Source organism: Labrus mixtus, chromosome 22 (genome assembly GCF_963584025.1).
Source record: "Labrus mixtus chromosome 22, fLabMix1.1, whole genome shotgun sequence".
In the NCBI taxonomy this organism is placed as follows: Eukaryota; Metazoa; Chordata; class Actinopteri; order Labriformes; family Labridae; genus Labrus; species Labrus mixtus.
The window spans coordinates 6,611,392-6,627,406 of NC_083633.1; the positions used below are offsets into that span (position 1 = coordinate 6,611,392).

The 16,015-nt window shown below is 40.8% G+C and overlaps 1 protein-coding gene across 1 annotated transcript in view; it reads right to left on the reverse strand.

Moving 5' to 3' along the window:
* syn3 (synapsin III) overlaps positions 1–16,015 on the reverse strand; it is a 114,000-nt gene that overhangs the window by 55,647 nt on the left and 42,338 nt on the right. Inside the window, exons 5-6 of the mRNA XM_061029221.1 lie at positions 2,857–3,013; positions 72–161 (exon numbers count right to left, since the gene is read on the reverse strand). Of these exons, the coding sequence (XP_060885204.1) occupies positions 72–161; positions 2,857–3,013 (247 nt within the window). The remainder of the gene's footprint in view (positions 1–71; positions 162–2,856; positions 3,014–16,015) is intronic.

Genomic DNA, 16,015 nt, shown 5'->3' on the forward strand with positions numbered 1-16,015 from the left:
TTTGTGTTGTGTGAGCATGTGTTTGTTCTCTGGTTTGTTTAAATGAAGAAAAATATCTGCGAGGCACTTACCATCTGTGAGTGGTTGGGATAGAAGGTTTGTTCATTCAGGGGGAATTTCTCTGGACCGAGGGAGTGGTACAGCTTAATCATCTGAGAAAACTACAAACAGAAATAAACAAAACAGTCAGATGTCAACATTTAAAACAGCAGAGAGGCAAATCTTTAAGTGTCTATAGCACAACATTACCAACCAGACTTAGTGGCATAATGGGTAATCTCCAATTGAACATCTTATTAGGATACTATGGGGTGTCTTGCTCCATGAGAAGTTTGTGAAAAGGATCCAGTATAGAGTTACCCAACTCTGACAGTGGAGGCCTGAACTGTTTCCCAGGAAGGAAATCAAGAGTTTTAAATGATGTAACTTCCTTTTTCTGGTGGACCTTCTTTGCTGTACCTGCTGTAGCTGCTTCAGATGATAGTTTGAACTTGTATCCATATCAGAACAGTAGAGTTAGCCTCACATTGCAGCTGAATTGTAGTCTGGGCTATATTCTGCTTAAGTGGATGTTGTTCATGTCTTCTACTATATCTTTTTTTCATATGTCACCTTTGGCTCAGTAAAATTAGTGTGTGGTCCAGAAGTCTTCATTGATAATTTCTGAAGGGGGGTGTTTGAACATACCCCAATGACAGCTGGGCTGTCATTGGGGTATGTTCAAACAGCTGGGCTGTCATTGGGCAAAACCCTGGACTGGTGGCCAGTCAATCACAGGGCTGACGTATAGAGACAAACAAGTAGCCACACTCACATGAACACCTACAGGCAATTTAGAGTCACCAATAACCTAACGATCATGTCTTTGGACTGTGGGAAGAACCCTGAGTACCTGGAGGGAACCCACAGTACATGCAAACTCCACACAGAGAGGCTCTTTCTGATGGGGACTGGATCCAGGAACCTTCCTGCTGTGAGGCAACACCGCACTGCTGCATCAAAGCGCAGCCAACTTCCAGTCACAGAATAAGCCAAATAAATTGAAAAGACTCTTAGTTGGTAAGTTGGCTCAGAGGACAAGCTGAAGTATCTTAACTACTTCTAAGGTGGGGGAAATAGGCCAAACAGTTATATTTGGCTAAGAAATCCCAGCATTCTGCAGTTGATGATGTAAGAGAGTCCTTTTTACTCATCCATCCAACTTTGAGATGTATGCCAGTAACAGAAAGAAAACATGAAAGACAAGTTGAACAGTTTGAGTTGGGCACTTTCATTAAATTGACTCGACCATGATCAAAGAGAAGTCACCCTTTATTCTTCACAGACATGCTGAACTCTTTGGTTTGTATCTTTGTGGGGAAAGAATCTTTTACATCATGATAATGATGCAAAACTTTGAAGCTTTGCAGAAACGACTTGAAGATCAACGTGTCCCTACTGTCATGGACTTTCCTCCTAAGGCGACGAAAATTATCCACAGAAATAGGAATTGTTTTATGCTTGCATTTGCAAAAAAGTTCCAGTTTCAGACAACGACCTATTGATGACAACTGCTGTGAACACGGACCCACATAAACGACTAAAACGCTGGAGTACACGGTGCACAGTGCCAGGCCAGTAGTTGTTGGTGTGACTTAATATTGAAACAATAACGTGCATACTAACATACTCATCCTGTGCATAGTAGTGAAAAAGTCACAGTTTTTAGAGGAACTGCATATTGCCAGTTTACATGAGGACATGAGCTGTTTTCAAAGGCTTGCACTGTGGAACCCATTATTAAAACTTTGCGTTTCAGGCACCCAAAACATCATCATGTAAATGTAAAGCCAAAACGCCACAAAAAGGGTTCCTCTTCTCGGCTGAAATGGTTGACCTGTAAACTGGGACTAAGCCAAAGGACTTCAAGCCCAATTTATATTTATGCAAAATGCCAAACAGCTCATTACAACATTGCTAAAATATGTTGGAATAACACAAGTTATTTAAGTTGGATTCAAATTTTGGGGGTCTGCTCTGGCTCCATTGCAACCTGAGAAGACCACACCAAATACTAAAATATCTTGAAATGTAACATTGTATCTTATCACAATATATGAACGTGATAAGTTGAGTTAGGTAACAATGTAATCAATGATCTCATGTAGGCTGATGATTTGCCAATTTGTTCCCTCTAGCAGCGCTGGGTTCGGGCAGCTGCTGAATATATGTTCTGACTATGGAGTAACATAAGAGGTGCAATACAATGCTAAAAAGACTACTGTGTTTATATGCAGAGGGAAAGGAACAGTGTTTTATCTGCTTTCTAACATGGCTCCTGAGTCAGCCAATAAAGATGATGATGTGTTAAACTGATATTATATCCAATGTGGCTGCTTTTAACACCAGCTTCTGCAAAAGCTACTTGATGAAAAATAAATAGATTCCTGTATGAAAGAGGGCAGCCTGGTTAGGTTTTTGGCTTCCAAAGGGGGAGGGACATCATAAAAGAGCTAACATTGTTGTAAATATGTGATAATTGAGCTCAAATATGGTGCAGTGCATTTTTCACCACTGAGGAATTGTGTTTCTTGTGAAACATACTTGCTCTTTAAAAGTTATAGTTTAGGTCAAAAGACTACAATTATGAACCCAGCATTTACACCCTTTCGCTGCATTCTTGTAAGCTGTAATCTGTCTACAGAGTAATAATGTGCAGTGGTGGAGGCCACTCGCTCCGCCTTCTCCAGAGACAGGTGTTACAGCTCCCTATAATAGCCCAAATAAATCAGTCGGAGGCAGCCGCCAAGGGAGGGCCTCCCGACACCGTTCTGTGGGTTACAGCAGAGAAAGACAGTGCATTTAAAGATTGCTTACCACCCAGGGTTTGCTGCAAAAGTTGTAGATGGAGAAGAGAGAGTTGACACTCGGGACGCCTCCGAAATGCATGCCGATCACAAGGTTCCTGAAGTCCTCGCCGGGGATCATGCTGTAGGCGTGTTGGCGAATCAGGACGAAGTCTGGCTTGAAGGACCTGCAGCAGGATGGAGATTGGAGTTTGGGTTAGGTATCTGAAAGGTTTTGGTATTACGTTAGCAGACTTTCACGGTCTTCGATTGGGAAATCAAAGGTAGTTTAGGGGAACTTTAAAAGGCAAGATTTGTATCAAACTTGTACTTTGCTTATTAAATTCTCTTAAACCAGCCTATATTAATGCTAATTTTGCAAATGTTTGCAAGCTAGCACGCCTTACTAAAAAGGTGCACATGGAAACTGCTAAACATGAGCGAGATAGCATTTCCTTTTTTGGCAAGTTAGAAAGCTAATGTTGTTAGCTTTAAGCTAAAAAAGCATCTCTATGCCAAACACGGCCAGTCACCAACCTTCAGAACTGACCAATAGCTGTGGATGGATCTGTTGTTCTTTGACTAAATTGTCATCAACAGGGCCTTTTTTTAATGCAGCAAGTTGACGTAGAAAACATCGGTGGAATTATGTGCTTATGTCGCCATATTCAGCTTTAGCCCACTTTTTCAGCAGTTCTGGTTCTGGAAGTAATTTCTCCATTCAAATCCTCCGTTGACATTTCAGAGAATCAACATTGTCAAGCCTGGAACCAAGCCAAGCAGCTACCCGAATACTTTGGCAAAGGGACTGTGTACACCAGGGACTGAAGGAAGGAACAACGCTTCCCACAATCCATTGCGATTTCAACAAGACTCAACAAATGATATTTAGTGAGCTTCTCTCAAAACGTACACAGATCTTCTTTCTACATTTGTCTTTATTGTTGTGTTTATTAATAATAATGTTGTCATATATTGTAGTGTGTGTATATAAAGTGTGTTGAACCATGAACTTCAGAGGTAGCAGCCAACAACCAAAGCTGTTGGAGGTGGAAAACATCTCCATGGTAACAGCATGCTCCATCAATCAGAGACATCGCTGTGACACTCGCATGATCGTGGGTAGTGTAGTTCTTTTTCCTGAGATTTGAAATAAACCATGTTTTCTTAAAAATGAGGTTAATATCACATGAACTTGTGTCTTTTACAGGAGCGTACACCATTGTTTCACACTCAGAAAACTTGTGGTATAATCTACATTGGATGGTTATGACATTATGGCTAATAATCAAATTCCCTATGGAGAAAATTGTCGGGATCTTTACTTCCAGAACCACACTGTTCAGCTCTACACTTTAATCAAAGTTATTGTACTGTAAGCATAACTGGTACTAAAGCTGATTTTGATTCAGATTCTGAAGACAGAGATGTTTTAGTTTGTCTAATGTATTAAAATTGTGAAGTTCTGACAAAATAATACTAGCAAAATTAAAGGTTTTGCAGCCAAGCTTTTTAGTTTTGAACTTTGTGAACCCTGGTCGCCATCCAAACACTTGTCAGTCAACATGAAGAGCTGACACTTGCTCTGAAGAAGGACTCTCATGACAACTGAAGGGTAAACATGACGTGTGAATTCAAATGCATTAGAAAGTTCTGAACATGATTTCCAGACAGAAAGGTGCATTGCGAGTTTAAAGCCCTCAATTTATCTTGTTTCATGTAAGCTTTTTTTCCCCAGTGTCTGTTTAACGAGAATCACCTCTGTAACCTGACTGTTCTCAGGTCAGACGTCACCTCCGTCATCACATTAACACACTGCATCTGGCCTTTGTGTAAACAGTCAGGGCCCTTATTCAGCGACTGTGTCAGGCTGAAGGGGTGAAGAACTGTTTCTTGGTGCACCTAATCTTTTTGGACCATCCATCCAATTAACACAGCCTAATCCTTCCTTTACACATTGTTCTGGGAGTAGGGCCAAGCGACCCATCAGGCACCTGGAGGCCTCGTTTAAAGTTCACACGTCTCACATTAACTCAGGAAACTCAATACGACTGCAGTCATGGTTTACACATTAATGTTTTCAGTTTAGATTTAGGCATGGGGCAACTTTGCATGTTTCAGATTCTTGTCATTTACTGCAGGTTTAAAATCTTCGGTGCTAGTTCGATCTTTTATCCAGTAATGTGCTCTTAATTTAAAGAAACAATATGTAGATTCCGCCGCCAGGGGGGCTCTGAATCATTACTACAATAACATAGTAAGATGACGTCGAGACCAGTGGGGAATCATGGGAGTTCTCTTTGCTAAAACCAATAATTTGCTAAAAAGTTGCTAAAGTTGCGGTGCTAGTTCGATCTTTTATCCAGTAATGTGCTCTTAATTTAAAGAAACAATATGTAGATTCCGCCGCCAGGGGGGCTCTGAATCATTACTACAATAACATAGTAAGATGACGTCGAGACCAGTGGGGAATCATGGGAGTTCTCTTTGCTAAAACCAATCATTTGCTAAAAAGTTGGGTTGTATGTTATGATTTGCACAACATTATTGTTGTTACCAAGCGTCAACCTCTGGTGTTTAAAAATTAAACCAATGCAGAAGTGCAAAATCCTGAAGTTTTTCAAGTGTCCACTTAAGGCTGGCTCCAGGAGCACCGGAAGTCTTTTGATTTTGTGAACGATACGTGTTATCCAGGTGTGTAGCTGACATGATCGCCAATGAGCTTAGAGCTACTTAAACACTTATAGAAGCAGTGGTGACCATCACAGACAGCAGGTCGTTTTTTTGTGGGTTTGTCAGGACAACTTACTCCTTCTCCATAACACTAAATGACTTGATCCACCTTTGGTGTAAAAAATGTAGGTTCCACTTTATTAATGACAATAAAAAGTATTGATGAAGATTAAGATTTGACCAGCAGTTTCACAAATCTCTTGCTAGATTTCTTATTTATTTTGCACACCTGTCATGAGTGTGTGTATGTAGAGGTAAACACAAACTGGAAGTAAAGGGCGGCAGGATGCAGAGTGAAATTACAGCCAGGTCCTTAAAGAGGCTCTGGGTCTTCACGTGTTGCTTATGTTAGACCGGGACTCGACTGGCTGGCCTACTGAGGACTGATCAGGTCTTGGCGACAGAGAGACTACAGCTGTTCTTCCCTGCTGCTGCTGCTGCACTCAGCCGCAATGGCAGCAGACCAAACGATCTGCTATTTATACTGGATGAAGCTGTTTATTAGAGCTCCAGAACCAAACCAGACCCCAACAGTCCATGTGAGACTCAAGTTCCTGTTTTTATTATTTGTGCAAACGTGCCGTTTCCAGCAAAACACCCAAAGCTCAAAGAGAATAACATTCTGCTTCAGAGGGTGCACTTGAAGTTGAAGTTTCAAGCTGCATTAGTCACAGCATTGACTTAAAATACACCTGTCATACCAATCTAAAAGAATATGGAAGTGTTGCATTCAAGAGAATGCAGGTATGGGAGTAAGTAGAACTGAACCTTATCCATTAATATGCTGATCATTTTCCTGATAAATATATTCATTATTCTATAACATGTAAGGAAATGGTTAAATACCCATCACAACGTTTTCAGGAATGTAAAAATTAATATTTTTGGGGTATCTGAAGTGTTGTGGTTTCTCTTGTAGAATCAGCAAAACATAAGATAAGCATTGAAATGCCAAACTGGAACTCATCTGCAGTCACTTATCTAACATTGATCAGCTAATGACGTCACCCTACATGTCGTCTCACTACCCAAACTCAAGTTGCTTCTAATCAACACAAGTTGTTTACCAACTGTAAAACAATAGCACATTGTAAAGGAAGTCTTAGCCGGGTGCCCCTTGTCGCTAACCATTAGCAACACTGGAAGACCCAAAAAGCTTGGCCTTCACTCCAAGAGGAAATATCGTCATCAGACAAAAAGAAAAGAGTTCAAAAATTGCCTGAGCCTTACAATAAAGACAGTTTCACAACATCCACACATAAGACATCAAGCTATCTGTTACTCCATGAAATGCAGAGGGGCTGTGACAAAGTGTTGTTAGCATTGGATGAGAATACTTTGGTTGACTATGAACGATATGTCAAACACTTGGAAGTATATTTTGGAAGAGCAGTAAGCAAGAAAATATATTTTTTAATTTTCTCTTTCAAAGGATAATTGAACAGCTTCAAAAGGGATTCTCACAACAGTTGTATATTTAATGGTGACATATTAAATATGACTGATAGAAAAACAGCTTCAACAAGCTGTACTGTTGAACATCAAACTGTTTACTCAATGCAGTGTTAAATAAATGCATAAAACCAGATATAGAACACCTTTCTTCTACCTCATTAGCAAAGACAGTCCAGATGCAGAAAAGCCTGAGCCCACTGGGATGGCTTTCACTGGGCTGCAGTTAATGGAGCGAGTGCCCTATAGCAGCAGAGCATTACTGGGGTTTGCCACCCATTAACTTTGTTTTTCTTCCCAAGCAGGGCTCCCTGGGGGACGTGGAGAACACTGAAGCAGCACATCTATGCTTTACGATCCCAATCGCTCGGGCCCTACAGTCATCACTTCTCGGGCGATATGCTAATGCGCCCTTTGAATGGGGTTATCAGCGGTGCAATAAAGGCTGATAACAGGCACTGATGGGGGTAAAGCAGGGTTATAGATCAGGACATGAGGAGGGCGTGGATCCATGTGGATTCATGAGCAACACTTGAATCGTAAATTGAGCATGACATGCTGGAAAAAATATCCACGTAAACAAGTAATTCCTAGAGTCAAGTTAAATCAAGCCATGAAAAACAACAGTAAAGCTCCTGTGAGGAGTTTTTAGCTGGTGATGAAACAGACTGAAATTAATACTGATGCCTCTATGACCTACAAAAGCAAACAAGACCATCAGGAAGTAGACTGATTATGATTATAAAGTTATTTTCAGTGGTCTTTAGCGTTTCCAAGGGGTCCATGTCAGATTAGGCAATTAACAGTTGGGACAAGTTTTGCAAAGAGATGAGACATACTTTTCTCAGTTTTAATCTTGTACTGCATAACTGTTTGTATTGTATGTGTGAGTCAAGGGGTGTCTATGTGTAAAGCATGTTTTAAAGCATTTGTTAGGTTTAAGGCTTCTTAAAAAAACTTTGATAAACAACTTAATGCTTCCCTTTAGCATCAAAACGAGGTGGAAAATAGGAGGACAAAATACTGATACGTCAATATATTAGGGCCCGATCGACGTGGTATTTTTGGGTCAGACAACGATATCGATATTAGGGAGAGAAAAAATGTACATACAGATATATTGGCCATGAATCCATATGGCACCCTCTTTCACCAGAACTGCTAGTGTAGTTTAATGAAATGCTTTTTGACTGGTGAATACATTTAGTAATATCGGCTTATATCTGCAACAAAGTAGCCGATACCAATAGTCACTTGATATGCTAATATCGGCCGATATTATCGACTAGCCGATTAATCGGTCCGGCTCTACAATATATATGGTCCTCCTGACTTGTGTGATACAATTATCCAAATTCTAGTGTAAAATATAAATATTTTGATTTTAAAAAAAGGGTGCTCTTAACAGATTTCTATGCCAATTTGACTCACCTCACGAGTTTAGATAATATGAAAGAAAAAAAAAGTTACTTGACCAACAAAGTAGTTGACCGTAGGATAAAAGAAGACGACAGCAGGTTAAAGGTGGAAGGAAGGGAAACATGGAGTTAAGAGATGAGAGGTGAAACTTACACCAGATTGCAGTGATACATTAATCCTGCACTTTTCCTTTTTTACAGGCATTTTGTATTCATCAGTTTATCACATATGGTGATGTACCATTTTATGATTGTCTTGCAATTCATTATCTCATAATTACTGCATTGTGATATCATCATGAGCAACATATCGCTTATTATATCGCATCAAATTGTACATGTATCCTACCATATCTCAGCAAATTGTAATGAATAGTATCATATCCTGAGAGACCCTGATATTTTCACCCCTCTCAAACAATGTTACCGCCAAGGAAGTGACAACAAAAGAGAATTTAGTACCAGAAGTTTGAATCTTTCTGTTAACCAATTGGACTCATGTGTTGGACTGGTGACAATGAAACAGTTCTCTCTAGATTTGAAAGACAGCTGAGCCAACAGTTTCAGCAAGGAACTGTCAAAAGGCAATTACCTCCATGATTGTTATTGTAAACATATTTCACTTGTGAAGCTCTGCAATGACGTTAACCAAATGTAATGATTTGAAAGTTCTGTCTAATATTCAAGATAATATTAACGTATCAATCTGAATCTAAGGTGTCATCATTTAAGATTTTTTCATCACTACTTGTCTTTAAATGATACATTCTCTGTATTGTTATGTGCTCCTAATAGTAAAAAAAAAAAAGATGTATTCAAACCAGCAATAGGCGGTAAGAAAGGTAATGCCCAAAGAGCCAGTAAACTTGTTTAAAGTCATAGAAAAGTTCCCCTTTCTTTATATATCTGATAAGTAATCTTGACGGTTGTGTTTGGACATCATACAGCTTACAGTACAAAGTGCCAACAGGATGTTTTCATCAGAATCCCTGGAGCAGACCACTATTCAAAGCCAAGACAATATGCTGCCATTTTGGTCTTCAGATCCATTTATCATACAGAATCTCTGACCTTCTAATAAGGTCCACAGGGATGTGTGAATTGCAGGGCACATTATTCTTCATAACACCACTGTGCCTGGCTCAAAGGCTGGTGAGGGTCTTATCGTCCTCCCATCAGTCTGTCTCTCAGTGATAAGGATAATCGGGGTAGAAGTCAGCGGGAATGCCTCAAATGCCAAACAGTGCATACCAAGGATCAGCGCAGTATTCGTACACAATGGTGCATTGTGCTGCACTGCCTCTGCGTCATCGGATGGAAACGCACCTTCGAGAGACAAGTCGATGCTTTCCGTTTACGAGCACAGACGAAATAGCAAAAGTCACAGTGCAACATCATTGTTATGTAAGATTTTAAACAGAACTGAAACATGTTCAGGGCCAAGTCATTCATACTTCAATGACAGGCAACTGAGTTGAGTATTGATTATTTTCTGGGGGCTTTGTGGTTCCAAGTCACTTAAGTTAATATGTAAAAATGCAAAAGCAGCTAGAGCTTTTTAAATAATTCAGCTACAAAGCTGGATGGCGTGATGAAGCTAATCTCGGCTCTGCCCTCAACCGTTCATTCTCTGTGTATGGTGACGCCCTGTCTCCCCTGGCCTTCGTCTGTGACTCCCTTTGGGTGTGGATGTGGCTACAGTGGCACCGTAGCAGCCTGGCAGTGGTTCAGATCTTGGCTGTTGGTTTGGTTGGACCAGCCAGAGCTCTGGATCATCCCCAGCGTCAATTACACTCCAGGACTCATCTCCTACAATTGCACCAAATGCAGCGAAGGCCACATTTGAAAATAAAGATGCTCCCTGTTTACTGTCATAACAAAGACTTGTGGATATATTTGAATAGCGGCTCTAAAATCCAAGCAGAAGAGGGTGTAAGTTAACATCTATTAGCACAATGAATCAGAGAATGTTTAGTTTCTTAACAGAGATTGTGTTGAGTATTTGGAGAAGAGTCCCATGGGAGGCAGATGTTACAAAGAGAAGGAGCTGGAAGAGCGATGCAGCATTAAATGACCTCTGGCAGGAGGGGAAATTAGTGTTTGTTAGGAGTTGAAGGGAATTAGCGGTACCATTTGTATTCCTGGCTGTATTAGAAAACAGCCCGTGTATGCTTTCATTACATTCACGGCACTCCTAAAGGAAGCCAGCCTGAAGCCATGTCTGAACTCAACCAGTCCGTCAGAGGGATTTATTTGCTCAGTAACAAGATGAACCTGTCTGAGGTATTAGGTGCTGAGGCCACCCTGGGTAGACAGGTCCTTCACTAATTAAAATGGACTCTCATGGGAATCAAGACAAGGGGTGTTCAGGCATGTGTGAATTGTCTCTGTGTGGTCTTTGTGGTTAATCGTCACCTGAGGTAACCAAAGGAGGACAGTCTTGTTAAAGAGCTCCGAGGGGATTGGGAAAGAAAGAGGGTTACCCTGTCTGTCTGAGACCAGCAGCTTTCAGGAAAGAAAATTAAGTAAGAGGCAAGCAGAGAAATTCAGACAAGGATCTGTAATCTGTAATTAGGAAGTCTCCCTCCTTCCATCTATAGAGCCAAGAATCCCATATGTCAAGGAACATTGGAAACCACACCCACAGAAATAACATGCAACACTTCTTCAGTAAATCTGAGAAATAATCTGATAAAATACAATACAATACGATACATACTAACCAAGTCAGTTCATCTAAAGTATTTTCAGACATTGAGTGTCGAAGCTGCATTTGGACATGGAGAAATGTCAGTATTTGAGTATTTGCCAACCCCTGACATTTTTTGGATAAAAAATAAGACTACAGATCTGTAGTTGTTTTTTTTAAAGCGTGGGTACTTTTCAATACTGTGAAACACTGAATACGAGATTGGAATTTGTCATTGATTTTTTTCAGGTTTTACTGAAATTCATATATCAGACAAATTAAGTAACAACCTATATGTTATGCTCAAAAGGTCTATGACAAAATGACAAAAGAAAAATCAAAAGATGATAGAATGTGTGAGGGTAATGTACATAGCAAAGAACGCTCAGAGTTTAGGAAGCACATGCCTGCTTGGCTTTATGTCAGCTTGTTCCATTGAAAGTCACTATTCAGGGGAACGCCGATAGCCTAGTGGTTATGTCGCACCCCATGTACAGCAGCTATGGTCCTTGTCGCAGCAGCTGTGGGTTCGGATCCGACCTCTGCCCTTTGCTGCATGTCATACCCCCATTCTCTCTTCCCAACATTTCCTGTCGCATACTCTCTATTCTTGAAGTGTTCCAAAAGGGGCAATTATGTGAGCAGCTAGTGATAATCAGACCCACTACCAGCAATAAATGTTTTTAATTGAATCTGAAAATAGGTTGCACTGACCTCCAAACACCCTCAAGTTTTCTTATACATCCATATTTTAGCCATGAATCTGACGCTGCAGCCCAGAACTACTTCCACAAATGCTCAACAAACTCCTCAATCAATCACCGTTTAAAACTCAACTTGAATCACTTCTAATTAATGAACAGGTTCCATTACCACACCAGCAGCTCTGTGGGGATGCTGGAGGAGAGAAACGTTGCTCTGACGCTTATCATACTTTGGCTTCTGTGAAACCCACTCTCAGCCAGACCAGTGTTCCTACTTGGAGCCGAGCAGCTCGCTGGAGGTTTTGGCAGCCGAGAAGAAAGAAGCCAAAGGGCTGACTACAGCAGTGCAGCAGAACACAACACGCCATAACTACTGTATCTTGCGGTGTGTCATTCTGCTGTGCTGGAGGCAGTGCAGTGCGTGCCACGTTGCACACAGTGAAAGGAAATTGCATGTAAAGTCCAGTTTTTCATGTTGCGCACTGGAACCACCAACTGGCATTCACGCTCTATTCCATCTTTTATCTAGTAACAAAGAATAACAGCAAGACGTTTAGTATACAGCAGCAAAGAAAGTAGCACATTGTAAACATTCTGATTGCTTCCACAAGTCCATTGCACTTAAAGAAAAATATGCATGTTCAGAAATCAGAGAAATAAAGAAACACATGGGCAGCAACAAGCCTGCCACAGTCATGGCAACACACCTCCATGTGTGTCCCTGCTGTGTTCCCAGCTGTGTGGAGTCCTGTAGTGTTCTTTGTTGAAGGCTGGGCCCCTTGCATCATGTCAAGCTATATGGTCGTGTTAGGCTGTGTGTGTTTTCTCTTTGTTTGTGTTTTCTATTTGGTTGGGTTGTTCTTTTACTGTAGCTATTTTTTTGCATTTGTTTGCGTTGTGTCTGTATTTGGTTGTATTGTGTGTAATTGGTATTATTGTCTATATCTGGCTGTGTTGTCTGTATAAGTTGTTTTGTCTGTATTTTGTATTTTTGTGTTGTCTATATTTGGTTATATTGTCTGTTTTTTCTGTTGTATGGTGTGTGGTACTCGGTTGTTTGGTGTTCTTTTGTTTGAGTTGTCGTATTATCTGTTTTGTCTATCCTGTTGTGTAGTCTGTATTAAAATTGCACTGTAGATATTTGGCAGAATTGTCTGTATTCTCTTGCATGGTAAGAATGTTGTTGTGATGACAGTATTTGAATGTTTTTCTTTTTTTTGTGTTGTCTAACTGGTTGCGTTGTTTGTATTATAACTGTTCTTGGCCTATCACCCAAGCATGTCTCTATCTTCGTCCAAGGATTCCTTAAAGATTGTTCCAAATGGGAGAAATTGGTGGAGAAGCTTGATCTGACCAATTTCCAATGAAGATATACAAATTGAGGGCCTGTGTAAAACGGAGTAGTCCTAAAACTTGTATCCATCTAACAGCTGCTGTGATGTCAACATGGTGATATTCTGCATGTCGTTTCCAATCAATTTTGTCAACTTGCACTATGCATGAGCGTTTTTTTCCACAGAGGCTACTGTGGCTCAGTGGTTTTAAGTGTTGAGTCGTCAAAAGAATAGAAAAGTGCTATACAATCACAAGTCCATTTACCATTTACCTTTAACTATACAGTACAGTACTGTAGATTCACATTTTTGTAATGTGAGAGAAACCTTTCTGAATAAACCGCAGTGAAACCTCAGAAGTGTGAGAAAGTGTGCCGCTGCCTGGAGCCAGCAGAGGAGAAATGTTCAGAGAGCATGCCTGTGGACAGAGGTCAGAGGTCGGCGCTGAGAACACAACAGACTGAGGACACGTGGATATGCAGGACCCTGCTTTAAATATACAGTAGAGTGTAAATGCAGCATGTGAGGTGACCTTGGATGACCCCAAACACCCACACACACACACACACACACACACACACACACACACACACACACACACACACACACACACACAATTCACAACTGCTTTAAATAAATAATACACTAACATTGGCTTCAGTCTGCAGCAAGGTCGATGTCAATCAGTTCACACTTGTTGATCTTTTATCTAAAGAAACGTCCAGTGTTTGACTCAAAGCAGCTTTGAATTTGTGTCTGTCAGCTATGAACAACCGTTAAATGATCTGCAGTCAACTTCAGGGTCGTAAACAACGAGCTAAACTACGATTATTTGGCAAATGAATGTCAGACCATCTGTAGCCAATTTGCACTGAACGTCATTACAGTAATATCAACCCCCTCACGCCTCCCAAAAAAATAAAAATTCCAACCACACAATGACCTCTGTGTCTGACCAAGTGTTGCATTGTCACAGAAGCTGCATTACTGCTCCCACTCTGTTCTTATTCCCGCCTGGTTTCAACTGCACTGCACTTACAGGCTATTAATGCTTCACAGATAAGAAAGTTGTTGTGTTTTTAAAAAGAAAATCTAAACTGTGTGGAGTCGAGGCCAAAAGCACAGATTGGTTTGATAATTCCACAAGAAGGCTGGAACTTGGCTGACACTGACCGGACGCTGAGCAATCAGACAGCTGATAGAACAGACCAATAGGGTTGCAGGAGTTCAGGAGACTCCAGATTACAAAGCAGAAGACTATCATGAGTGTATTGAGACAGTCAGGTACAACAATGGATGTTTCTTACTTCTAAGTTTCTGAACTGACACCTTGTGTGTTATTTAAAACTGCCTATGATAGTTGGTACAGCATGTAGTGTATTAAGTCACAAAATACACTACCATGTATTCTTACTCTAACATGTGTCCCTAGTCTGTCTACAACCCCCCCCCCCCCCCCCCACCCCCCAAGATGAGAAAAGTCCATCCTCTCTGTCTTCCTTCATGACATCACAAAGGGCAGTAGCCCCTCCTTCCTGCTTCTTATCCCATCTCCCCCATCCCATTTTTCAAGCTCGCCGCTTTTTCAGTAGATGTCTGTTCATCATGAGTCTGATTTTGCCCAAGATCTCTGCCTCTTAAAAGGATGTTTTTTCTTGCCACTGTAACTTTTGCTAAATTTTGCTAAGTGCTCATGATGGATTAATGTTGGGTCTTTGAAATATAGCAATGAGTAAGGTCTTTTATTAGCTTTTTGTAAAGTGTCTCAAGATAACATTTGTTTTAAACTGGTGCTATTCAAATAAAAATGGATTGATTGATTGATTGATTGATTGATTGATTGATTGATTGATTGATTGATTGATTGATAATCCCTCCCCCAGATAAATGGTAAATCGACTTGAGCTTGTATAGTGCTTTTCTAGTCTTCTGACTACTCAAAGTGCTTTTACACCTCAGGTCCCACCTACACATTCACACACTGATGGTAGAGGCTGCTGAGTAAAGAGTCCATCAAAAGTAACTAATCCCAATCAAACGTTGTGGATGTGTCTTGCCCAAGGACACATGACAAAAAATGACTAGATGAAAGATGCAGAACTCTGAAGAACTTCTGCAGGTTAAGATGCTGCAAGTGTGTCACCATAAGCGACCCCTTTACATTTCACATAGTTATGTGACTTTGTGAAAATAGAATAAAACGTTCATGGCTGCTCTACAGCTGTGATCTTTACATTTTAAATATTTGTTTTGTCGCTGTTTCAATAAAACACTTGCAGCATTCACAGTGTTGTTTTGAGGCAGGAGCATGAAGTCATCTTTTCCACTCTGATCAGCTGATCATCAGTGCTCTCCTTGTCTATTTTAATACCCAACTTCCCGTGTCGTCCTGCTGCTTCTACAGGAGAGGGTTGCTGACCAGAGGCTACCTCCGCCTCTGCAAGATCTTTTCTTTCTATTATAAAGGTTTATTTTGGGGATTTTTATGCCTCTATTTAGAGACAGGACAGTGGATGAATATCAGAAATCGGTAAGCAAGAGAGAGGGGAATGACATGAGGGAAAGGAGCCACAGGTTGGATTTGAACCCAGGCCGCCTGCTTGACGGAGTACAGCCTCCGCACATGGGGCGTGCATACTAACCATTAGGCTACCGGCACCCCAATCTTTTATTTTCTTATTCCAGGTTCACAGTGTCAGCGTTGTCAGCCCAGAATAGCTGATATAGACTATAGAAAACAGATTTTTACACAGTGAGTGATTTAGCACAAAGACTACCTTGACTAATGTCTTACCATCCGCCTCCCTGGTTACCATAAGAGCTGGCTTTGCAGCTATTGCCCTGGAGGGAGTTATCAGTA